The 25,355-nt window shown below is 41.9% G+C and overlaps 2 protein-coding genes across 2 annotated transcripts; both read left to right on the top strand.

Annotated features, from left to right (window-relative positions):
- Window positions 1–1,922: 1,922 nt before the first annotated feature.
- LOC139473777 (uncharacterized) lies at window positions 1,923–9,401 on the top strand. The gene is made up of 6 exons (XM_071256532.1): window positions 1,923–1,980; window positions 3,387–3,526; window positions 5,539–5,598; window positions 6,443–6,606; window positions 7,759–7,864; window positions 9,130–9,401. Exons 1-6 carry the CDS (start codon window positions 1,923–1,925, stop codon window positions 9,247–9,249), a joined length of 648 nt encoding a protein of 215 aa, XP_071112633.1. The 3' UTR covers window positions 9,250–9,401.
- Window positions 9,402–15,321: 5,920 nt separating this feature from the next.
- On the top strand, window positions 15,322–20,518 carry LOC139473639 (uncharacterized). The gene is made up of 6 exons (XM_071256316.1): window positions 15,322–15,382; window positions 16,237–16,361; window positions 17,298–17,354; window positions 18,425–18,531; window positions 19,503–19,653; window positions 20,483–20,518. Exons 1-6 carry the CDS (start codon window positions 15,328–15,330, stop codon window positions 20,516–20,518), a joined length of 531 nt encoding a protein of 176 aa, XP_071112417.1. The 5' UTR covers window positions 15,322–15,327.
- The last annotated feature ends 4,837 nt before the right edge of the window (window positions 20,519–25,355 follow it).

The raw sequence follows: 25,355 nt of genomic DNA, 5'->3' as shown, positions 1-25,355 counted from the left end.
TGTGACGATCAAAGGCTTTAACCACCGCCCTCTTTTATATGAACATTTGAAATAAAGTTTAGAAAACATATAATATGATTTACTTTGATCTATTCATTTTATTATGCATTTGAAGATCAATCATGCAGAACAAACAAATCTGACAAGCAAAATAAGTCTCCAATACCATAAATGTTTATTTGCGAGACCCATATGTAAACATGTAACTTGTTAGGTTATTAAATTGCATCAGAGATATTGAAACATGTCCACAATATTCACATGATATTTCAAGAAGTATTCAAACCAATAGTTATAAACACATCATGTCAACATGATAGAAAACTATAAAATGTTTTGGTTATTATTGAAGTAACATGGTATAGAAATAATGCATATATCATCAATATAAGTTGTTCCTATATATGCACCCCTTCAGACTGAATGAATGAAAAAATCGTTTTTACTCAAGTGAAATAACATTTGATGATGAAATAACTATGTTCAGCCTGCATCGGGGCGGTCGGGTAGCCTAGTGGTTAAAGCGTTCGCTCGTCACGCCGAAGACCCGGGTTTGATTCCCGACATGGATACAATGTGTGAAGCCCATTTGTGGTGTCCCCCGCCGTGATATTGCTGGAATATTGCTAAAAGCGGCGTAAAACCATACTCACGCACTCACTCAGCCTGAATCAATGGCGCACTGATTTTGAGAGTAAAATTAATAGAACACAGAACCTTTCTCGTCAACTACCATGAAATATGTATATCCAATGTCGTGACCACCAAGACTGCGTCACTCATATATAATAATCTTCTTACCCCTCCATATGAACAAACTGTTACCTGACAAATAGTATCTATGAAATTGGTGTGTGATATTATAGACTTGACCGGATTTGCCCCCCCCCCCAATAAATCCACTCAAATACACACTTGCAGCCATGACCTGTCAATCAAAATTCAGTCTACGTCACCAGCGCATATCACGTGACACCCGTTTTGCACGTGCACAAAATTGAGACCCGTCGAAACCAGACGTCAGTCCATTTGGGTTCAGCAGTCGAATGAGAGAGGGTATCGACATCGCCCCTCAAAATGTCTTGTGACACTATTTTCCTTCAACAACTAGCAGTTGTATTTTTGTAATCATTTCCCGACAACACCCACTCATTTATATACCCTGAGAGCGGAATATCATTTGTTCGACCCTCGGCCGCGTCATGCCAAAAGGTTTCACCAAAGTGGAAAACGTCTAAGACCTGCATCACTTCGGGCTTCGGGCACATCAAGCTGACACGCCGTGGTATAACTGGAATAATGTTAAATGCGGCGTTAACCTAACCCACTCACTCACTCATGCCAAAAAGACATTAAACAGTGGTGCTTGTTGTTACCCTGCCTAGCGCTCTGCATTAAGGGGATAAAACAAACTGATCCGCTCGGCGTCAGGATACTGTGCTTCAGTGAGGTTTCCATGTTAAACTCAGGCATGATACAGGGCTAGCATTATGAAACCGGCATTAGTCCGGCACAGTGCAAGCTGACACACCCACGCGCATGTACGTCGCTATTTAAGTCTAATTTCACCTCACATCCTTGGAGGTATGTAGACAAACATGTGAAACAAAGTGTTACACGAAGAGCGTTTTTATCAACACTCCAACAGAAATATACCCGATAGTCCAAGCGGACATGTGGTAGCGCTAGTTGGTGATTAGAGCCTGTCTGGCACATTGAAATGAATTGGGTAGATATGAGGGTCGGTAACCTGTCTCTGCCGCACGCGATACCAGGACTCCCGCTGCGCTGGGGAGGGTTAGAGCTAGGGGGAGGGAGTACGACAGAGCGGGACTTGTCGGTCTACTGCTAAAGGAAGTAATACGGTAGCAGGTCGTTTCCAAAACATGGCGTAACTCACTGTCTTCTGTTTGTACAAATGAATGATGAAGTTCCAGTTCGTAGCTGGTTTGGTTGTCTACCTGGGACTACTGCTGTTATGTAAGTATATGATAAGTATATGTCTGAATAGCGGGGTTTCGCTGGTATCAGCACATAGTTTGATTCAGTATGCTTGTTATGTATTTATGTTGTTGTAAATTATGTTTGGATACCAAAATTATTTATAGCATAAGTGTTTCGTTATGTCTTTACATTGTGATGTGTTAAAGCTCAGTAATTATCAATAATTCTTTATTTATTTATATATATGTGTGTGTGTGTGTGAGGTGAGTTGAGGTGAGGTGAGGTGAAATGGGGTTTAAACGTCGCGTTCAAGATCATTGCACTCATATAGCGCGTGTGGTGTGTGTGTGTGTGATGTGTGTGTGGTGTGGTGTGGTGTGGTGTGGTGTGGTGTGGTGGTGGTGTGTGTGTGTGTGTGTGTGTGAGGTGAGGTGAGGTGAGGTTAAATGGGGTTTAAACGTCGCTTTCATTGCACTCATGGCGCGCGCATGTGTGTGTGTGTGTGTGTGTGTGTGTGTGTGTGTGTGTGTGTGTGTGTGTGTGTGTGTGTGTGTGTGTGTGTGTGTGTGTATGTGTGTGTGTGTGTGTGTGTGTGTGTGTGTGTGGCTCCTTGTACTAGTCCGAACTGATGCAGATTTATAGGGCTAGCCCACTGAGATACCATGCCGCAGTTTAACATGAATACCCCACTCAGGCACAGTATACTGACTCCTTGCCGACCAGTCCTATATATTCATCATGGAGATAATTAATGTTTGCAACACACACTAGTTCCGACATATAGGTGCATATATGTGGATACTAAACTATAAACAAGAACGTCAAGGCCAGAGGCTAGCTAGTCTCGATTATCAGCCAAACAGAATCTTTTGGGCGTCAAGGGCAAAATAGTGCTGAAATTATATGAATGAGTCACTGTAACTCAGTGATGAAACCACGTGTTTAAGAAACGGCTAAGCATGTCCTGCCATATCGGTAGCAACCGCCACTCATACAATTTGCACAAAAAAAGTAAGGATTTGTTTGTTGTACATCAGAACTCCTGCCATGCGAGTGCGGCCTGTAAACAAACCAGAATATCAGTGATTGGCCAGAAAACCCAGACAGGATAGAACATTTACTGATAATGTTGACACTAAAACCGATATGTTAATTTTGAACTAGTCTACTGTGTGAAAACGCAGAAATTCTGCAATTCACTCACTCACTCATGTATTTGATCGTGTTATAAGTTCAAAACTCGGATGATTTGTTGTTAGTCATTTGAATTGGACCATGTCTGATAATTTTGCTGTAATTCCAAGTTTTTTTGCATTTCAGTTAGACCCGTATCTTACCTCGTTCTTTCGGAAATAATTGATTATGTTTTTTGGCCTTTGAACTTCGTAATATCCAGTGTCGAGTGAATCCGCCTGCAGAAGCCAGCTGACTGTGTGTTTCAGGTCTCCTCACGACCATCACCATGACGATGAACAAGGCCTTCATCCAGGCTTACAACGCCGGCCTCAGTGTGGACCTGAGGGGCTACCAGATCAAGCCTGACGTTTCCGTCGGCGTCCACGTCTTGTTACTGGCTGTCGCGGTGCGTGATGTTGTGTGGTACGAAGGCTGGTCAAAAAGTTCTAACCCAAACAAACAAAACCAACAATTGTGAAAGTGTTTTTCATTTTATTTTTCAACATAATCTCCCTGCTTTCCAATACACTTTCAATACTCATATCGATAGTGAAGCTTTTCAACTCCAGTCAGGTAGAAGTTTTCTGAAACATCCTTGAAAAACCTATTCCCGGTAGTTTTGAGGTAATCGTTGTCGTCATAGCGCTTTCCGCGAAGGTGTTCTTTCAGTTTAGGAAACAGGTGAAAATCACTTGGTGCCAGGTCTGGGGAGTCTGGAGGGCGAGGAAGCTCTTTGAACCCACATTGTCCCACAGCAGCCTTTGCAAGTCGAGATGTGTAAGAAGAGGCATCTGTCAGGCGATGAAGCAAATCAGCATAGTAGGCACCGATAATCGTCCTCTAAGTAAGCAACAAGGATCACACCCTTTGCATTCCTGAATACAGTGGCCATAACTTTCTTCGCTGATCTTGAAGACTACCAAATGTCTTTGGTGCCGGTGGAGTGGAATGGTGCCAGTCCATGGATTGACGTTTTTACTCGGGATCCTCCTCAATTAGCTTTAAATATTCTCTGGCAATGTCAATTCGGTTTTCCTTAAGATCAGAATTTAGAAACTTTGGCACTCAACGAACAGATGTCCTATTCATCTGTAAATGTTCATGAATAATAGTTTCACATGAATTCATGCCTTAGACTTTTGTCTTCCTCAAGTTTAGCAATGGTAATACGTCTATCTGACATTATAAGTTTTTCTATCTCCTTGATTGAATCTTGAAGTTGAGGGACGTCCAGGCCTAGGGTCATCATCAAGGTTGTTCTCCCAGACTTTAACATAGCTGCCCAACGTTTAACAGTGGAATAACTAGCGCACTAATCCCCATACACTTGTGACATGCGGTCATGAATTTCTTGGGGAGTACTTTTCCCTAAAGCCAAAAACTTGATGACTGCTCGATACTCGTTCTTTTCCATTTCTGTGTCCATTTGGACCCCTACCACGTTCAACTGGCTGTCACTAATATACACACACACTCAACAAACCAAATGCATAAGGGAAAGAATTTATGGATGTCAACTTTTTTATTATGAGGAGCACAATTTTTCAGAGCATATACTTACTCAGGTCATTCACCTGATGAAGGAGAGAGTATATATACACTGAAACGTTCATCCATAAATTCTCTTCCTTGTGTGTATCACTTCTAGATGCCTTTCAAAGACTGACCAAATACACTTGCAATGAACTACACAAACAATGTACCACATTAACTAGTTCACTTTGTTAATGTTGAAGGTTAGTCCGGGTTAGAACCTTGTGACCAGTCCTCGTGTCATGAAACCCATCCTTGCTCATCCACTGTATCATGTCTCCATTCTATGACTCTTCGTTTTGAGTCTAATTCGAATGACGCTAAAAGTAACCATTCATCAATTCAAATGACACTGATGTACGAGAAAAATTATAAGGGCGATAGAGCTCGTGATCTCAAATTCAAGACCAACTATGATAGCGGATGCACATGGGATATTTATCATGATATATAGTACCCTCGATAATCCGGGATGCATACAATCATGTTTGTTTTGTTTGTTTGTTGTTTAACGCCGCACTCAGCAGTATTACAGCTATATGACGGCGGTCTGAAAATAATCCAGTCGGGACCAGACAATCCAGTGATTGACATCATGTCAACGCAATTGGGATACGATGATAAGCATGAACCAAGTCAGCGAGCCTAACCACCCGATCCCGTTAGTCGTCTCTTACGACAAGCATAGTTGCCTTTTACACAAGCATGGGTTGCTGAAGACACCATCATTTAATATGTATATGCGGGTCAGGGCGTTTTGTTTTCCAACTTTTGTTTAAATATTAATGCATATTGATAACACAAAGACACATGATCTCAGAAACAACAAACGTCCAGATAATTATTTAAGCGTATTATATTTATTTTATGGTTTTTTTCTCACAGATGTTTGTGCCATCATTAACTGGTTTGTTCTACGTGTGCATCAAGAAGGAGTCGCAAAAGGTAAGCATACAAGCCTGGAGGAACGCGTCCAGTGAGCACGCTACTGTCGAACTCCTGAAACAGTCAATATGTGATGATGCTAAAATAATGCTCCAAAACGTCCTGTTAAGGGAACATTTCAAAAGTTGGATGTTGGATTAAATACTGAAAAGTTTGAGACCATATACCTCCATCACCCTGGTACTTTAAGGTTATATGATCAATGTGAATATTAGAAGAAAAGCATACACAAATCAAAGCACCATAAAAATAATTGGGGGTAAGGTATTTAGGCATCCCCATTGGGCTCCCTCACCTTCCTCTTGCGGAATGGTTTCGTTATGGATATGAATCTGAATTCATGCTCTGATTGCCAAAGTCAAAAGAAGGTAGTTTTGCCAAGAAGGTTTAGCTTCAGGTATATCGGTGATCGGTGAAAGAGTTTTGCCAAGAAGGTTTAGCTTCAGGTATATCGGTGATCGGTGAAAGAATTTTGTCACATTTTACCTACACCATGCTGTTCATTTTCAGTGAATCAGTGTGACAATTTGATATGTGGTTTGTGGCCTGAACTGTAAATTCCCTGAAACGTTTAGTAAATACACGTTAGACAGGTTTAGTTCTAAACTTGTTATGGATCGATGGTCAATGCTAAATGAAGCAATGGCTTCGCGTTTTCATCTAAACGCGTACCAACAACCCCCAATACCTACACGTTTATATTCTAGACGCGCATATAACATTTTAAACACAATTCTAGATATACCTAGGATATAAACATGTTTTTGCCTCTAGATACGTGATGGGATGGGGAAAGTGTTTAGGACGCCTTTCGTGCAGTGTATTTCTATCGCCTTTGTTTCAGCGGTTCTACAAGAAGAGACTGCGAGTTGTCCATGTAACCTTCCTTCTGGTGGGGATTGTCGTCATGATTGTGCTGCTGTGTTCCGAAGCGGCAGCTATTGGTGACATCAACAGCGTCAACTGCAGTCTCGACTACAGCAACTGCAAATGTTTAGATGCAGACACGTAAGAATACGTCAAATGACCAATACAGATCGCCAAATGTCTCCGAATTTACGTCTTTACCACTAAACCTTGCTCGTGTTCCAGTTCTGAAATATATGTTCCTGTTCTAAAATATATATGTTCCTGTGCTGAATCTTCAGCATGATCTCGCTTTAGAAATTCAGCATGATCCTGTTCTTAACTTTCCGTATGTTCCTGATCTGAACCTTCAGCATGATCCTGTTCTTAACTTTCCGCATGTTCCTGATCTGAACCTTCAGCATGATCCTGTTCTTAACTTTCCGTATGTTCCATTTCTTAACTTTCCGTATGTTCCTGATCTGAACCTTCAGCATGATCCTGTTCTTAACTTTCCGCATGTTCCTGATCTGAACCTTCAGCATGATCCTGTTCTTAACTTTCCGTATGTTCCATTTCTTAACTTTCCGTATGTTCCTGATCTGAACCTTCAGCATGATCCTGTTGTTACCTTTCCGTATGTTCCTGATCTGAACCTTCAGCATGATCCTGTTCTTAACTTTCCGCATGTTCCTGATCTGAACCTTCAGCATGATCCTGTTCTTAACTTTCCGTATGTTCCATTTCTTAACTTTCCGTATGTTCCTGATCTGAACCTTCAGCATGAGTCTGTTCTTACCTTTCCGTATGTTCCTGATCTGAACCTTCAGCATGATCCTGTTCTTAACTTTCCGTATGTTCCATTTCTTAACTTTCCGTATGTTCCTGATCTGAACCTTCAGCATGATCCTGTTTTTAAACTTCCGGTGTGTTCCATTTCTTAACTTTCCGCATGTTCCTGATCTGAACCTTCAGCATGATCCTGTTTTAAACTTCCCGTATGTTCCATTTCTTAATTTTCCGAATGTTTCTGATCTGAACCTTCAGCATGATCCTGTTTTTAACCTTCAGCATGATCCTATTTTTAACTTTCCGCATGTTACTGATCTGAACGTTCATCCTGTTCCTGATGTGAATCTACTGCGTGTTTCTGTTTCTAACCTTATGGTAAAGGGATAAGCGTGATAGCAGATCACTTCGGGCGTTCCTTCCACATCCATGATGTATTAGAATATTGTTCAAAGCGGCGTTAAACCCACCCACTCACTCATTCACAAAATGGTATCATTGCCGACTCCTTGTTCCCCCTTCCAGATCCAACAACGTATGTGCATGCCGCCAGCTCAGGATATCCTACTTTGTTTTCATAGCCTTGGCATTGTGTTGTGAGATCATCAGCTTGTTACTTACAGCAAAGTTGGTAAGTACAGAATCTTTTTCACATCAGCAACTGCACTACGTGTGTTACATAAGGGGTGTAACGTTTGATTATATATGCTTCAAAATTGTCATTGGAACCCATCTCAAAAACATTTTGCATCTCAAAAGAAGTTCAATTCTGTCAAGACTTTTTTCAACCTTGTACACCACTATCACACCCGACATGCTCACGGAAAACTTCATTCCTTGATCCTTTGTTGCTATACTTGGTGGTCTCTGATATCGTTACATCAAAGCCTTCAAAGGTTATGGACACCTGAACTAGGAATATAAGATGTCCATGAAACCGCCTCATCTGTTTCATTTTGTTTGTTTGTTGTTTAACGCCGCACTCAGCACTATTCCAGTTATATGTCGGCGGCCTGTAAGTAATCGAGTCTGGACCAGACAGTCCAGTGATTGACATCATGAGCATCGGTCCACACAATTGGGATATGATGTCATGCATCAACCAAGTCAGAAAGCCTGACCCTTCGGTCTCGTTAGTCGCCTCTTTCCGCAAGCATGGGTCGCTGAAGACCTATTCTCTACCCGGATCTTCACGGGTCCATCTGTTTCATAATTACATCTATGCATAAAGATTCGGACTGACAAACTATCCACAAAATTGTATGTCAAGAGGGATGACTTCAACTTTCCAAGTCAGTTTTCCCTTAATGTCGAGCCATATTGCATCAGCTCCAGCCTTTGGTGTCCACATGTCACAATTTCTGAGTTACAATCTAACCTGCAATTTCTACGAACATTACAAAGATCGTCATACAAGTCTTGAAAGAAGTTGTTTGATCAGGGTTACAGCATTAAGGCTTTCAGTAAAAAGTGTCATGGTAGACATGTGGAGGACATTCCTTAACTTGACCAAAATTTGTCCGATGCAGTTCCTTATTTAGACTTGTGACATTTGGTCCTGTGTTTGTTCAAGTGAACACCTGACTTGCCGTTGCATGTGTTTGTGATGGGTATCACCGCTGGGGCAGGATACGCTCACCTTTTCACGAACACCTGGTATCACCACTGATTGTAGAGAATCATAAACACTTGCTTATGACACTCAGAATCAAACAACGGATTTCTTATGATGATGAAAATAATTTAGTGGCCTTAGTTATTCTATTATTATGAATCATTATATCTTTGTTTTAAGTTATCTATTGTTCCTCTATCAATACAATTAATCGCAGTTGAATAAATCTGAAATCAGAAACACTGTTTTACAAGACGGTTAATTGTACAATCACATTTCAGATTAAATGTCCACCATGCGGGGGTGCTAGCGCTGTCGGCCAAGGTCCAACTGAAAACTCTACCATGGCTTCCACAGTGGCTCCACGTGCAACTCAAGGCGAACGAAGCACATCCGATTAGATGGTCTTGAACCGGAAGTAGAGTTACAAGCGAGTTTGGTGTTTCCGCTCTAATCTGCAGGAGTCAATGATCGAGGAGAATCTCACGAAGATGGACATTGTTCTATACTGAAGGAGACTAACCCATCGGTGTTCCTATAATAACTGACTTCCAAGGGACCTAGTATCGTTGCTATGGGACGCTGATATTTTATTTTTTTCTTGGTGAAGTGCCCTGTACCCTCGAACATATGTGTATCGAAGTTATTCTGAAGACCTGAGTACAGTGGAACCCCGTTAATACGGACAATATCCTTCCGATTGAAATTGTCCACATTCACACGTCTGGATAAGCGAAACTAGTACTACTACGAAGTAATGTTCGTGTTTGCATATGTTATAATATTGTACTTTCTAAAAATATACATTTCTAATAGCAAACCAATGTTGCATTAAATATGCCTTATGTTTTTGCATAGTTTGTAAGCAAAGTTACACACAGTAATAAACTTGTAAATATGACATTGGTTTCTGTCTTCCTGTGTGTCCATGCGCTAGATGCATGACTGTACGGGTCTGTGCCAGAAGGGTTTGCATTACACAGTGGGGCACGGGTGGCCCAGTCGTCTAAGGCTCCGCGATTCGCTGTGCTGAGTTGCGTTCCTTGGGCACGCCAGAAACCTATGACTGTGGGTTCGAATCCCGGTTCATCCAGATTATGTTTCTAGGTTTGTCAGCACCTTGTCTGTGGGTTTCACCGAAGTGGTAAACGTCTGAGATGGCTTTCCTCCCACATTAAGCTGACACGCCGCGGATATAACTCGAATACTCACTCACTCACTCACTCACTCACTCACTCACTAACTACATTACACAGCCTGTAACATGGAATCGAGCCTGGTGCAAGCAACCCAGTGGTCGATAGCATGAGCATTGATCCATGCCTTTGTGGACATCAAGGGCTTAGAGTTACCCCACAACAAATACAAATACTGTTCCCACTCTGTGATAGTACGATAAACATGTTCTTGGATTATAAACATAGGCCCCTCTTCACATAGCGGTGGTAACGCTGGGATTGTCGTAAGTCTATAAGAAAGATAGTCTTAGCACTACTGTCGCTTTGTAAAACGGGGCCTTAGTGACTAAACTTAAACCAGATTTGAAAAGTGTGAGTTGAACTTAAAGCCAATGTGAGCAGTATTTCAGTTGTATCGTTGTATGTACGCCTTATGCGGGAGGAGGGTAAATCTGGCACAGGTCAAGGACGTTTACCGGCATGGTAATCACGAGATTGGGTACTGGCAAACCAGGCATCATGATCAGGGCGACCTTTAGATTCGAACCCAAAATTCATGGTTTCAGTATTGTGAAATGCCATGACCCTTTTGCTGTTTGTTTATTTGTTGTTTAACGTCGCATTCAGCAATATTCCAGCTACATGACGGCGGTATGTAAATAATCGAGTCTGGACCAGACAATCCAGCCCTGTATATCGACACTTCCCGAACTCGAAGTTCTGGGGACCGTCGACACAATATCGAGTAACTATAATTAGAAACAAGCGAAGTATCGGCATATTATTTTGTCCCAGACAAATAGCTAGGTGGTTTCGATGAGCGATTTCACTACCGTCAACCCTAAGTAGTTTTGTTATGGATTTTAACGACAATGGTTCTCAACACCGAGACGGTATCTATTACACTGTGGCGTTTTTTTGAGCGTGTTTATCTCCTGATCCAAAATGCAATTGCAGCTGGGAGATTGTCTACCATGGTAGTCCCTCCGTCAGCATAAACATCGAGAAACGACAAACAGCGCCGTCAAAGCCACGCAATGTTGCATGCAGTAACTGGATCTCTGTTAAACTGACAGACGTATAAAAGTCTTGGCGCGAGATGCTGACGTAGATAAGACAAGCAGCTATTGCCATGTGATAATATTTACTCGTCTTTGACCATTGCAAATTATATATATTACCCAATGCTTTTTGCCAATAAAATGAAAAAATGACTCCAGCCCAGCCAATCTGTTGTCGACGTCACGTAGGACCATGGACGCCATCTTTAATTATTTGCGAAGGTGCAACGTCGCGTTGCTATGGACCGCTTCCAAAACAGTGAATACAATGGAATGCGAATTATTCGGGCAGCAAGAAGAACAATATTCAATCTTAGGTGAGGAGTACTTGTAAGTGAAAATATATCCTCGCCGCTGTGGTTAAAACATAATTATTGTGTGTTATCACAAAATAAATAATCTTGCATGTTCTTTATGTCATATAATATCACATCACATTTAATGCTACAAAACACCAGGTCTCAGGGGTATATAAAGGAATATACTTCTTTCATGAGAAGCAACATTGCATTAAGTTTAAAATAATATATCTATGGGCAGTGCGTGTCGAGATGTGAGCCAGGCGTTGGTTGTGAATAGCCCTGGGAGGTCTGGCTTCTTTTGTGTCCGAGAACTGTTACAAAGATCAATTACAATCATGCTTTCAATAAATCAATTCATGTCGATGTTTGTGTAACTGTTTGTTTATCTTCCTCTGGGTATATTTACATAACATGCGTCTGGAATTTGCTTATCACAGAGGTTTATAGTTGTGTGGTGCAATACAAATTCATGGATAGGGACAAGTTATATCTGAGTTCGTTATAGCCGGAGTTCGTTATAGCCGGAGTTCGTTATATTCGGGGTTCGTAAAGGAAGTCGTTTTTTCTGAGATTGTTGCTTGTTAAAGCAGCTTTTGATGTTCCTGAGGTATCAGAGTCTGTGTTCAGGTATCAGAGTCTGTGTTCAGGTGTCGGAGTCTATGTTCAGGTGCCGGAGTCTATGTTAAGGTGTCGGAGTCTGTGTTCAGGTGTCAGAGTCTGTGTTCAGGTATCGGAGTCTGTGTTCAGATATCGGAGTCTGTGTTCAGGTGTCGGAGTCTGTGTTCAGGTATCGGAGTCTGTGTTAAGGTATTTGAATCTATGTTCAGGTGTCGGAGTCTAATTTCAGGTGTCCGGGTCTATGTTCAGGTGTCGGAGTCTATGTTCAGGTATCAGAGTCTGTGTTAAGGTATTTGAATCTATGTTCAGGTGTCGGAGTCTATGTTCAGGTATCAGAATCTGTGTTCAGGTGTCAGAGTCTATGTTCAGTTATCGGAGTCTATGTTCAGTTATCGGAGTCTATGTTCAAGTGTCAGAGTCTGTGTTCAGGTGTCGGAGTCTATGTTCAGGTATCAGAGTCTGTGTTCCGGTGTCGGAGTCTGTGTTCAGGTATCAGAGTCTATGTTCAGGTATCAGAGTCTGTGTTCAGGTATCGGAGTCTGTGTTAAGGTATCAGAGTCTATGTTCAGGTATCGGAGTCTATGTTCAGGTGTCAGAGTCTGTGTTCACTTATCGGAGTCTGTGTTCAGGTATCAGAGTCTGTGTTCAGGTGTCAGAGTCTATGTTCAGGTATCAGAGTCTATGTTCAGGTATCAGAGTCTGGGTTAAGGTATCGGAGTCTATGTTCAGTTATCGGAGTCTATGTTCAGGTGTCAGAGTCTGTGTTCAGGTGTCGGAGTCTGTGTTCAGGTATCAGAGTCTGTGTTCAGGTATCGGAGTCTATGTTCAGGTATCAGAGTCTGTGTTCAGGTGTCAGAGTCTGTGTTCAGGTGTCGGAGTCTGTGTTCAGGTATCAGAGTCTGTGTTCAGGTATCAGAGTCTATGTTCAGGTATCAGAGTCTGTGTTCAGGTATCAGAGTCTGTGTTCAGGTATCAGAGTCTATGTTCAGGTATCAGAGTCTGTGTTCAGGTGTCGGAGTCTGTGTTCAGTTATCGGAGTCTATGTTCAGTTATCGGAGTCTATGTTCAGGTGTCACAGTCTGTGTTCAGGTGTCGGAGTCTATGTTCAGGTGTCAGAGTCTGTGTTCAGGTATCGGAGTCTGTGTTCAGGTATCAGAGTCTGTGTTCAGGTATCAGAGTCTGTGTTAAGGTATCGGAGTCTATGTTCAGGTGTCAGAGTCTGTGTTCAGGTATCAGAATCTGTGTTCAGGTGTCAGAGTCTGTGTTCAGGTGTCGGAGTCTGTGTTCAGGTATCAGAGTCTGTGTTCAGGTGTCGGAGTCTATGTTCAGGTATCAGAGTCTGTGTTCAGGTATCTGAGTCTGTGTTCAGGTATCAGAGTCTGTGTTCAGGTATCGGAGTCTGTGTTAAGGTATCGGAGTCTATGTTCAGGTGTCAGAGTCTGTGTTCAGGTATCAGAGTCTGTGTTCAGGTGTCAGAGTCTGTGTTCAGGTGTCGGAGTCTGTGTTCAGGTATCAAAGTCTGTGTTCAGGTGTCGGAGTCTATGTTCAGGTATCGGAGTCTGTGTTCAGGTGTCAGAGTCTGTGTTCAGGTGTCGGAGTCTATGTTCAGGTTTTCGGAGTCTGTGTTCAGGTATCGGAGTCTGTGTTCAGGTATCGGAGTCTGTGTTCAGGTATCGGAGTCTGTGTTCAGGTATCGGAGTCTGTGTTAAGGTATCAGAGTCTATGTTCAGGTATCAGAGTCTGTGTTCAGGTATTTGAGTCTATGTTCAGGTGTCAGAGTCTGTGTTCAGGTATCGGAGTCTGTGTTCAGGTATCGGAGTCTGTGTTCAGGTATCAGAGTCTGTGTTCAGGTATCAGAGTCTATGTTCAGGTATCAGAGTCTGTGTTCAGGTATCGGAGTCTGTGTTCAGGTGTCAGAGTCTATGTTCAGGTGTCAGAGTCTGTGTTCAGGTGTCGGAGTCTATGTTCAGGTGTCGGAGTCTATGTTCAGGTGTCGGAGTCTATGTTCAGGTGTCGGAGTCTATGTTCAGGTATCAGAGTCTGTGTTCAGGTGTCAGAGTCTATGTTCAGGTGTCGGAGTCTATGTTCAGGTGTCGGAGTCTATGTTCAGGTATCAGAGTCTATGTTAAGGTATCGGAGTCTATGTTCAGGTGTCGGAGTCTGTGTTCAGGTATCAGAGTCTATGTTCAGGTGTCGGAGTCTATGTTCAGGTGTCAGAGTCTGTGTTCAGGTATCAGAGTCTGTGTTCAGGTATCAGAGTCTGTGTTCAGGTGTCGGAGTCTGTGTTCAGGTATCGGAGTCTGTGTTCAGGTATCGGAGTCTATGTTCAGGTATCAGAGTCTGTGTTCAGGTGTCGGAGTCTGTGTTCAGGTATCGGAGTCTGTGTTCAGGTATCGGAGTCTGTGTTCAGGTATCAGAGTCTGTGTTCAGGTATCAGAGTCTGTGTTCAGGTATCGGAGTCTGTGTTCAGGTGTCAGAGTCTGTGTTCAGGTATCGGAGTCCGTGTTCAGGTATCGGAGTCCGTGTTCAGGTATCAGAGTCTGTGTTCAGGTGTCGGAGTCTATGTTCAGGTGTCGGAGTCTATGTTCAGGTGTCGGAGTCTATGTTCAGGTATCGGAGTCTATGTTCAGGTGTCGGAGCCTATGTTCAGGTATCAGAGTCTATGTTCAGGTATCGGAGTCTGTGTTCAGATATCGGAGTCTGTGTTCAGGTGTCGGAGTCTATGTTCAGGTTCACTCACTCACTCACTCACTCATTCAGTAAATCAGTTCCGCTATCACCACTGCATGCACTAGAGCTCAGAACGAATGAGTCAGATATTTAAACAATGCCAACTTATTAAATATATCGACTTATCCGACTTCGACTTAAAAAACAGTTAAAAAAATGTTTAATATGTTGCCAGTCGATTAACCCACGTCGTCTTAAGCGACATATCGACTTATTAGAGTTCGATACCACAGGATTTCACTGCATGTGGAAGGACCGAGTCAGTGACAACCCTTATCTCTCACATGGAATCAATATTTACGATACGATAAGAGTGTTCATTTGCTGTGAGTCACAACACAATGTGCAATGACTGCGTCGATGACCTCCGATCTTTGCTTGAAGCATTCCGCAGTCGTCGAGCGGATTAATCGGATGGCCGGGTCGACAACGTCATACAGCATTGCAGAGTATATACGGTAATAGAGCTGTTCTCAGGCTAGCGCGGTAGTGTTACCAGGCAGTGCTGTCGGTCGCCTCTATTCCTGAGCGGTGGACTATGGAGAGATTATAGGGTTCTATGTAAAGACTGTCCAGCCCGAGACGCCATCATGGACCTGGATCAAACGATCTCCATTCTCACAACGACGTTGCTGATATTTTTGGGTAAGGTGTTAGATAAAGCTCATGTTGTAGCCATGGAGTTTTGGCGACTTTAGAAGAAATATGTTTCATTTTGTGTTCTGTTATTGGCTGTTTGTCGTTTATTACATAATCCATCTTTGTCAGTAAGGACACGGTCGTCTTTGTACATACTTACTCGACTCTGGTAAGGGTGGCCCAGTTGCGTCCTTTAGCCGTGCTAGGATCCGCTGACTTTTGGTTCGAACCACGGATTCGCTCTCCTAATGATCCAGGGATCAGTGAAGAGTGTACATACACACGGATACTCTCCCGGTTTCCCTGCCCAGGAAACGTCTGACAGGTGAAGATCCGGGGTGGAGTAGGTCTTCAGCAACCCATGCTTGTGTAAAAGGCAACTATGCTTGTCGTAAGAGACGACTAACGGGATCGGGTGGTCAGGCTCGCTGACTTGGTTCTAGTTTGTCATCGTATCCCAGTTGTGTTGACATGATGTCAATCACTGGATTGTCTGGTCCAGACTTGATTATTTACAGACCGCCGGCATATAGCTGGAATGTAAAACAAAAACAAACAACAACGTCTACAACACGGTGGGTATTTCTCCCACATCAATCCTAGAAACTACTGACACCCTGTTCAAAGCCACGTCAAACCAATTCACTGGTCATTTGTATCATAGAGACTGTTCGGAGAGGCAGGACACTGGAGGTTTTCCTTTGTCCGAGTTGATAGTTGTATCTGGGTAGCATATTTATGATTTAATTGTTTACATCAGTTAGTCACAGTTCAGAAATAACAATGACTTATGCCCAATGACGTCACAGAAACGTTAAGCTGTTACTGATGATGCTCACAGCATACGAGTGTTTTTGCAGGTATCCAGACATGCATCCTACAAGTCATCAACTTCAGCAACACGAACGGCAACACCGCCATGGACCCCTACGTCATACAGCCCGACATCTCTATCTCCCTCGTCGTCCTTCTCGTCGTCGTCATTGTAAGGATTCTCTTATCTACTCAGTATATATCTTCTCTACTCAGATATATCATCTAATCTACTCAGTCTATATCCTCTTTACTTAGTATATATCATCTGCTCTACTCAGTATATATCATCTTCTCTACTCAGTATATATCATCTGCTCTACTCAGTATATATCATCTACTCTACTCAGTATAGATCATCTGCTCTACTCAGTATATATCATCTGCTCTACTCGGTGTATATCAAACCCGTGACGATCCGGTTTAGAATAGGTCTTCAGCAACCCATGCTTGCCGTAAAAGGCGACTATGCTTGTGGTAAGAGGCGACTAACAGGATCGGGTGGTCAGACTCGCTGACTTGTTGATGCATGTCACCGTTTCCCAATTGCGTGGATCGATGCTCATGATGTAAATCACTGGATTGTCTTGTCCAGACTCGATTATTTACAGAGCGCCGCTGGGATATTGCTTAGTGCGGAGTTAAATAACAAACAAACAGCATATATCATCTGCTCTACTCAGCATATATCACCTTCTCTTCTCAATATATGTCACCTGCTTTTCTCAGTATATCGTCAAGTATATATCATCAACGCCACAAAGCTACCTACCATACATTATAATGTCATCGCAACCAAGTAATTCTCTCTTAGGAACATTGACACATTATCTGTAACGAGCAGCCACAAATACGGGTGTACGTGTATTGTGCTCCATTTCCTCCATTGATGTTGTTGTTGTTGTTGTCGTTGTTGTTGTTGTTGTTGTTGTTGTTGTTGTTGTTGTTGTTTTGACATAGTACTAAACCAATACTCAGGCCCTCCGCTCAAACTGAGATACGACCATGTACCATGAGTGGGAAGAAATGAAAATACAATACTCAAATACGTATATTTAACTTTTCAGAGCACACACTGCAAAAACTATGTTTTTTGTTTTATTTTTAGCTCATTGTACCTGGCGTGACCGCCCTCGTCGCTACCATGAAGAAATCCCCCACCACAGTAAGTACACGTCCCCCAGGACACAGCATACGTCCCGTGGTTATTACCTACTGCCATTTTACCTACAGTATTGTGGGTAGCTTTCAATCTCATTGTAACCGTGTGAGAGGTACCACTTTCAAGTGAGACTGTTGAGAGGTTTTACTTTTAAATTGTAACACCTACTTGGAGTTTTTACATTTGAATTGTAAGCCCTGGGTTTTGCATTTGAATTGTATAATACAGGCCCGTATTTTCTCACCAAGTATTTATTTAATGAACGAACTTTCGCTAGGAGAATTTTGCTCAACCCCAACATCAACACACACACATACAGATTATTTGGGCGACACCGAATTAAAAAATCAAAATAATTTTAAATGTATTGCTGACTACATCCCACCAGATTACAACTGTAGCAATACAGCATGTTATAACTGTAATATTTATGACTACGCTTCAGCATTATACAGTGGAACCCCGCATATACGGGCCCCAGATATCCGGAAACCTCGCTTACCGGACGATATTCACGTGACACGAAATATACACATATGCACTACATAAAATGTGACTCGTGAAGATCCGGGGTAGAATAGGACTTCAGCAACCCATGATTGCCGTAAAAGGTGACTATGCTTGTCGTAAGAGGCGACTAACGGGGTTGGGAGGTCATGCTCGGTGACTTGGTTGCTTCTCATCGTATCCCAAATAGGTGGATCGATGCTTATAATGTCACTCACTGGATTGTCTGGTCCACACTCTATCATTTACAGACCGCCGTCATATAGCTGGAATATTGCTGAATGCAGCGTTAAAAGAACGACAAAAAATAAAGCGAAATGACTTCACGTCAACATTATACAGAACCCTGCCTATCCGGGGCCCCAGATATCCGGAAACCTCGCCTACCAGATGATATTCACATGACACGAAATATGTGTATATGTACATTGTCAACATAAAATTCTGCATTTATCCAGATATCCGGTTTCCGGTTCGGACTGTACATTTCAGTTACCAACAGTGCAAAAAAACTGATGACGTAAAATACCCCATTCACTGACTCACTAACTCACACTGGCTTACAGCGTGTAGCTCACCTGATCATCATCTCGCTGGCCAGTGCGGGGCTGCTGGCAGTCTTGTGTCAAGACATGTGGACGCTGAATCAGGTCGGAAACTCGTACTCCTGCACGTGAGCATTGTTTTGTTTGTTTGTTTGTTTGTTGTTTAACGCTGCACTCAGCAACATTCCAGCTATATGAAGGCGATATGTAAATAATCGAGTTTGGTCCAGACAATCCAGTGATTGACATTATGAGCATCGATCAATTGGGATACGATGACATGCATCAACCAAGTCAGCGAGCCTGACCACCCGATCCCGTTAGTCGCCTGTTAGGACAAGCAAGGACTGCTGAAAACCTCTTCTAGCGGATCTTCACGGGTCGTGAGTATTGTTACTTCGGCAATGTTTCTTGCTTATATGACAGACACTTGGTATATTTCTTGTTTTGAAATCGAAACGATAAGTGTGATGCGTGTATCGTTCCCTTCTTTGAACACTTTCCCTCATGAATTGAAAACAAATCTGTGAAATCTGTGAATTGATAATGAAATCGAGGAACTACTTCGAAAGAGAGTGTATGTATAAAGAATAGTACTTTGCAATATTGAGAAGTAAGAAAATAGTCCCAACTAACCTCCAGTATTCTGGTATTTTAAACAAAAGCCAAAATACACCGACGCCGTTTATTTCAAATATAGCTGAGTAATCGAAACATTTTACTGACGCTTTAATCAGTGATGGCAGTTCATTATTCTGCAGTTGAACCTTTGAATGCAGTGGAACGGTTTAGGTAGTGAGTAGGGTTTTACACCGCTTTAAGCATTATTCCAGCTGTGTCATTGTTGGGAACGGCTTAAACGGCCATCATAAATTGTACAAATGTGAGGAATTAAACCTGTCGTCTTCGGCGTGACGAGCTAACGCTTTAACCACTAGGCTACGACTGGTAGACTGGGTGGTGAATCCATCTTAAGCATACAACAACAACTACTACTACTACTACTACTACTACTACTACTACTACTAGTATAAACCATTTAGATGGCTTGCAATTATTCACAGATTGTCCAGCGTAAAATTGACGGTGTTTGTTCTAGTGTAGGAACCAGTCAAATTGACTCCACCCAACTGTGTACAGCGAGAGACACCAGGATCAGCAACTTTGTACTGATGCTTCTCGGACTCATCATCCTCGTCGCCAACCTCATCTACACCGGCCTCGTCTATTGCAAGAGCAAGGTTAATGAGGTAAGAACGTTACAGACACGTGGTTATCCCTTCGTGGGTTCCGTGATCGCTCGGCACACGCGATAACAGTCGGACGTGCGCCTGGAACCAGCGAAAGTACCCCGCTTTTGACCCCTGACGTCGACGTGGTGGTTTTTCCGAGTGTCATCTTGATGTGGGAAGAAGTCCCTAAGTGATGCAGGTCTTAAACCGTAACAGTTTGGTGAAACCCACGAGCTTTGATAGTTGCTGACACGACCAAAAGTAATAAAATCAGGGCGAAAAGTGGGGTTGAATCTGAAAACAGCAGATCCTGCTACACGTAAGGGACGCATCTATTATATATGGTTCTTCAGATAAAAGCAGTCTTCTGGTATCACTTTAAACTTTGCATTGCAATAAATGAATCTCTACACTTAGGGAGTTTTTAAATCATACATTCATAATAGAGGTATACTCAGAGGCAAAAGTAAGTGGTATGTTCTTTGTCATTTTTAGATTATACACAAGCATGAGGGGCGGTCGGGGAGCCTAGTGGTTAAAGCGTTGGCTAAAGCACGCCAAATCGATTCCCGACATGGGTACAATGTTTGAAACCCATTTGTGGTGTCACCGTCGTGATATTACTAGAATATTGCTAAAAGCGGCGTAAAACCATACTCACTCACTCACAAGCATAAGCACACCAGTTGTTATCTTTTCATGTTGTTTATTTAGATTGATAAAGTTTAGAATTCAAACAAATTACAAACTTCAAACTCATATTCTTTGAAGCACTGTTAATGTTCATGACGCATAGATGTGAATTCAAACACATCCCAGATGATTACTTTATCTGTTTATATTCTAGAGGAGTAATTCGTCAGAGAATGAAGGCAAGGACTGAAGAAGTTCCACAAGATTGGCATGAAATTATCACAGATATCTGTAAATATTGACTGATTCGCAACGCATCATGAAACTTGCTCACGTGAGGAACTATCTTCATCAGCTGATGAAAGTCACGAAATATAACTTCAATCCTTAGATGTTCACCGCGCACACGTGACAACTCGTACGACGTCAACACGGTGAACGGCCATGTTATCATGGTGTCCTGCTTGTGTATACCCGGACGTGTAACTGGCACATATTGCTTTACGTGTAAAAGCGGCCCCTTGTTAAACCGGATTGTTGAATTTCAAACAGTTGGGTAGTATTTACTGTATACTTTGAAACGGTGAAAACATACATTATTTCAAGTGTTTGAACAAAGTGGACACAATTTATGGATAGCAACTTCTTTATTTACTGTAAAGGCGACGTTTCGGCATAGATCCTTATACAGTTGTCAAGCAAGATGTTTTTGCATCCTCCTGAGGCAAGGGAGTTAATTAACTATAAAAGTACAGGAAACTGGACTTTTATAGTCAGTTAACTCCCTTGCCTCGGGAAGATGGTTGTTTGTTGCAATTGTTTGTTTTAAAATAAGGTTTCAAAACATGTACAAATATATGCTGATAATTCTTTAAGCAATATCAGCATAATTACAATGTAATCAACTTACAAAATTTAACGGTCTATAACAAACATAACTTGAGCTGATGTAATTACAAACATCTGTGTATATTTTTGTTTTCATTTAAACATCTTGATCATGTAGATGTGTCAAATGTGTGTCAGTTATTTTGAAGTGGTTAGGGATGAACAGTCGTTATGTGTATTGTGTGGTTAAAGTCTCGCTCGTCACGTGGAAGGCCGGTTCGATTCCCCACATGGGTACAATGTGTTAAGTCCATTTCTGGTGTCCCACGCCGTGATATTGCTGGAATAATGCTATAGAGGCATAAAACCATCACTTACTCTATATTGTATGCTTTTAATACTATATTCTCAACAACTAAAGTGACGACCATTACTATCAAGCGTAAAATATTACGCGATGTGTTCAAAACATGCTTGTTCACATGAAACTCAGCCAGTAATAATTACCATTGATGAAACGACCTTTAAGTTAAACGGCCACGACACTTGGCCTTGTCGATGGTTAGCTGGTGGAAAGGTCTTCAGCTGTTGCTAGGTAACAAGCAAATGGCTATGGTGAGGTGAGGTGAGGTGAGGTGAGGTAAAATTGGGTTTAACGTCGCGTCCAAGATTATTATCAGACACAGTATACTGACTCCGAGCTGACCAGTCCTTGCTTTAACCCCTTAATGCTGAGCGCCAGACAGGGTAACAACAAGTACCATCTTTTAACGTCTTTTGGTATGATGCGGCCGGGGATCGAACCCCGGACCTTCAGCTCTCTGGGCGGACGCTCTACCACTAGACCACGGAGGCGGTCAAATGGCTATGGCCTCCCTACACTCGGGACTATTAAAGTGAGTGGCTGTTACTCATGTAGCAGTATACCAGCCACATCACAGCTAGTGGCACCAAAATGGCTATCAATTTGGGCTTTGTTTACATCCACATAATATTAGAGAATATTAAATATAAACTCAAGACTTTACAAATTAGCTTTATGATGACTGAACTGAAAACGGACATACATCTCAATGTCCCGAAACAAATGAGACCTATATAGAGGTTATCATGCTTGTGTGTTTTGGGATGGTAAATATCCTGGATTAGGGATAAACATTGTATTTATCGAGCATTTGAGAGTTTCTCCCTGAAGGTAAGAATTAACCATGTTGGAGAACGCATTCAGTGCTGTTTTAAATATGTATACATTGTACAAATATATATGGTGCCTAGTTATATATTTTCAAGAATCTCCATGAACACTTGTGTGTACATCTCGTAACAAATACAATATTTAAATAACTAAAAAAGAACATACATGTGTCAATAAAGGTATATCTTACCAAAGAAACCATTCTTTCTCATTTCCCTCGATTCAGGGGCGGTGAGGTAGCCCAGTGGATAAGGCAGTCGCTGAACAAAAAGGTTTGATTCTGCATGTCCATGGGTACAATGTTTGAAACCATGTTGTTGGGTCTACACCACCATATCACTGGAATATTTCCCACACATAGAGCACACATGAGCATTTAATTAACAGATTTTTTCATTTGATTTGTTTGTTTAACACCTCACTCAGCAGTATTCCAGCTACCTGACTTAGGTTTGTAAATAATCAAGCAAAAGTTACCCCCAGAATTCGGAACGTACAGAATTGTAATATAAAATTAGTAATCAACACACAAGATCAATGAGTAATTAATAACTTATATTGAAACTCCCGGTTTGCAATAAACAAATGGCAATAAAATGGCTCAAATAAGTGGCTGCAGTAATGTCAGTTTTATTAAATTCCAATTTGTGCCGAAATTGAAGCATTGAGCACTGGTTCACAGTTATTGCCCTCAAATGCCACCAGTCAATGAGGACTACCAGAATTGGAGTTGTTCTTGTCCCCAGCACAATTTAGTAGTCGCAGCTTGCAGGCCAACATGAATTTCTAAAGCTGACTGTACTAATCAATGTTAAATAAGTCCATCTATATGACACCTTTCAAATAATAATAAGAAGAATAGGCTAGTTATATTGTGCATATTTCCACACCACTCAGGGGCATGCTCAAAGCGCTATCACTACCCTGGTCACTGGATCAGTGTTCACTCAAGAATCATTCTCAACTCCCTGAGGAGTATACAACCCAAGCTGCCTGTTAGGTGCTAGAAGGTTAACAGCCACATTGCCATCTCATCCTACTGGGTACCCATTCACTGCTTTGGGTGAACAGAGGCACATTTCGAACAAACTCACTTACCCAAGAAGACACCACATGTGTTACATGTGATTCGGTGTGGGGCAGGACCGAAGCCCTAGAAACCAATTACACAACAGGTTAAAAAAAATGGATACATGTTTATTGCACACAGTGTACACTTGCAAATACAACATAGCACTTAACATAACACACATGTATCTGCCCATCACAGACAGGGAGACGAAACAACAAAACAATACTAACAACAGTATCACCTGATCAGCATCGTGGCCTTCTAAGAAGTAACAGCTTTAATGCTAGTCTTGCAAACTAACAACCATTATTAAAATGCCACTAGTGTTGTGTTGCTTCTTCACACAAGCATCTCATTCAAATACATTGGTATTTTATCAACAAATGTCACAGCATCGTAAAATGTAAACATGGTATATGTTTCCTTCAAATATTGACATCATCAAAGGGAGACTATTCCTGGAATGCTTTTACCTCCCTGAGCTAGTCATGCACATTTCAACCAATCAGTGAGTGAGTGAGTTGGGTTTAACGCCGCTTTTAACAGTATTCCAGTTATATCACGGCGTGTCAGCTTAATGTGGAAGGAAAGCCCGAAGTGATGCAGGTCTCAGATGTTTACCACTTTGGTGAAACCCACGAGCACGGGTATGGTGCTGACACCCTCAATCACAGGTTTCTGGCGGGCCTAAGGGAGGCAACTCTGCATAGCGAATCGCGGGGCCTTAGACGACTGGGCCACCCTTGCCTCCTTCAACCAATCAAATCTAAGGATAGTATACAATCTAAGCCAATGAAATACCAGGTAACATGCGCATGGTGATTACACAAGCTGACCTATCAAGAAAAAAGGAGAGTCACATTCGCCATAACTCGCTCCTCTCTGTAACCTGCAGGAAGACTCGTCCCCCTATCTATGAATGTTGTGTGTGAAAATACGACAAACCAATCAAACTTTAAGTACTTCAGTCAAAGAACCCCTCAGGAATAAATTTTGATTTTATATATGTCTGCATCTAAAAATATACCCAAGATATATTAAATGTGTTCAATCATACTGTATAATACTGTAAGTCTCTATGTGTTTTAAATAGCATCTGGAATACTTATAATACATGAGGGAAATATATGTGATTCATTACGCAACAAGTTCTTTTAGGTGTGTTGTTTGCACAAAAAATGGTCACGAGAGGGGCACCAGTCGCTATTCGGCTTGTCCCGGAAAGACACAAGTTGGTCACGAATGGGAGAGTCAATCTCATTAAAATCAGATCTTGTGGTCCCATGTGATACCCCTCAGCAGGAAGATCTAAGCGCCACTCCACTGAAGCTGCATCAGGAAAACAGTCTGATCAGCACTGAGGTTTCCAAATTCAGCAATGACACCAGCATATCTGATTTCTGTTTCTTAAAAACAGTCAACTATTCCCAAGATGTACATAGTGAAGGCAGCAACATGATGACGTGGCTATTTAACACACACCACTGTTTCTGAGCTACCTGGTGTCTACACCCAACAGGGAGTACCAGTGAAGGCACATTCAGGTCCTCTATGGGTTTTCTGTTGTTAACATAGAGATTTCGGAGACAAGGTGGTCTAGAAACGAGACTATAATGTTTTAGAATGCTGACATCTGATTGGCTCAAGAATCCACACATCCTTCATTTAGATTGGGTCAAGGGTCACCTAGTGTTCTCCTGACATGACCTTCTACGGAGGTGTCCCTAGATCTAATGCAAGGAGGTTTAGTATAGGAGTTAAAGATCTGATTTTAATAACACTGAAGAATTTACTGTTTTGGTTCAGCTAACCAACATAAGGGCAGAGTACTTCCTTTTCGTGTTTTACAGAGGAACTAGAGAGCACTCTAAATTTAGCAGATTCGACTAAAACCATAACAAAACCTTTGTGTTTTATTCATGTCTAAATCAAAACAAGGAAGTGAACCTCAAGCCCTGAAATCTTTTCATTTTATTACTTCCTGTACTTTGG

This window comes from Haliotis cracherodii, unplaced genomic scaffold (assembly GCF_022045235.1).
Source record: "Haliotis cracherodii isolate W230 unplaced genomic scaffold, xgHalCrac1.p SCAF_3, whole genome shotgun sequence".
Lineage (NCBI taxonomy): Eukaryota > Metazoa > Mollusca > Gastropoda > Lepetellida > Haliotidae > Haliotis > Haliotis cracherodii.
The sequence above is the reverse complement of the archived record's forward strand: the minus strand, read 5'-3'. Positions and strand labels throughout refer to the sequence as shown.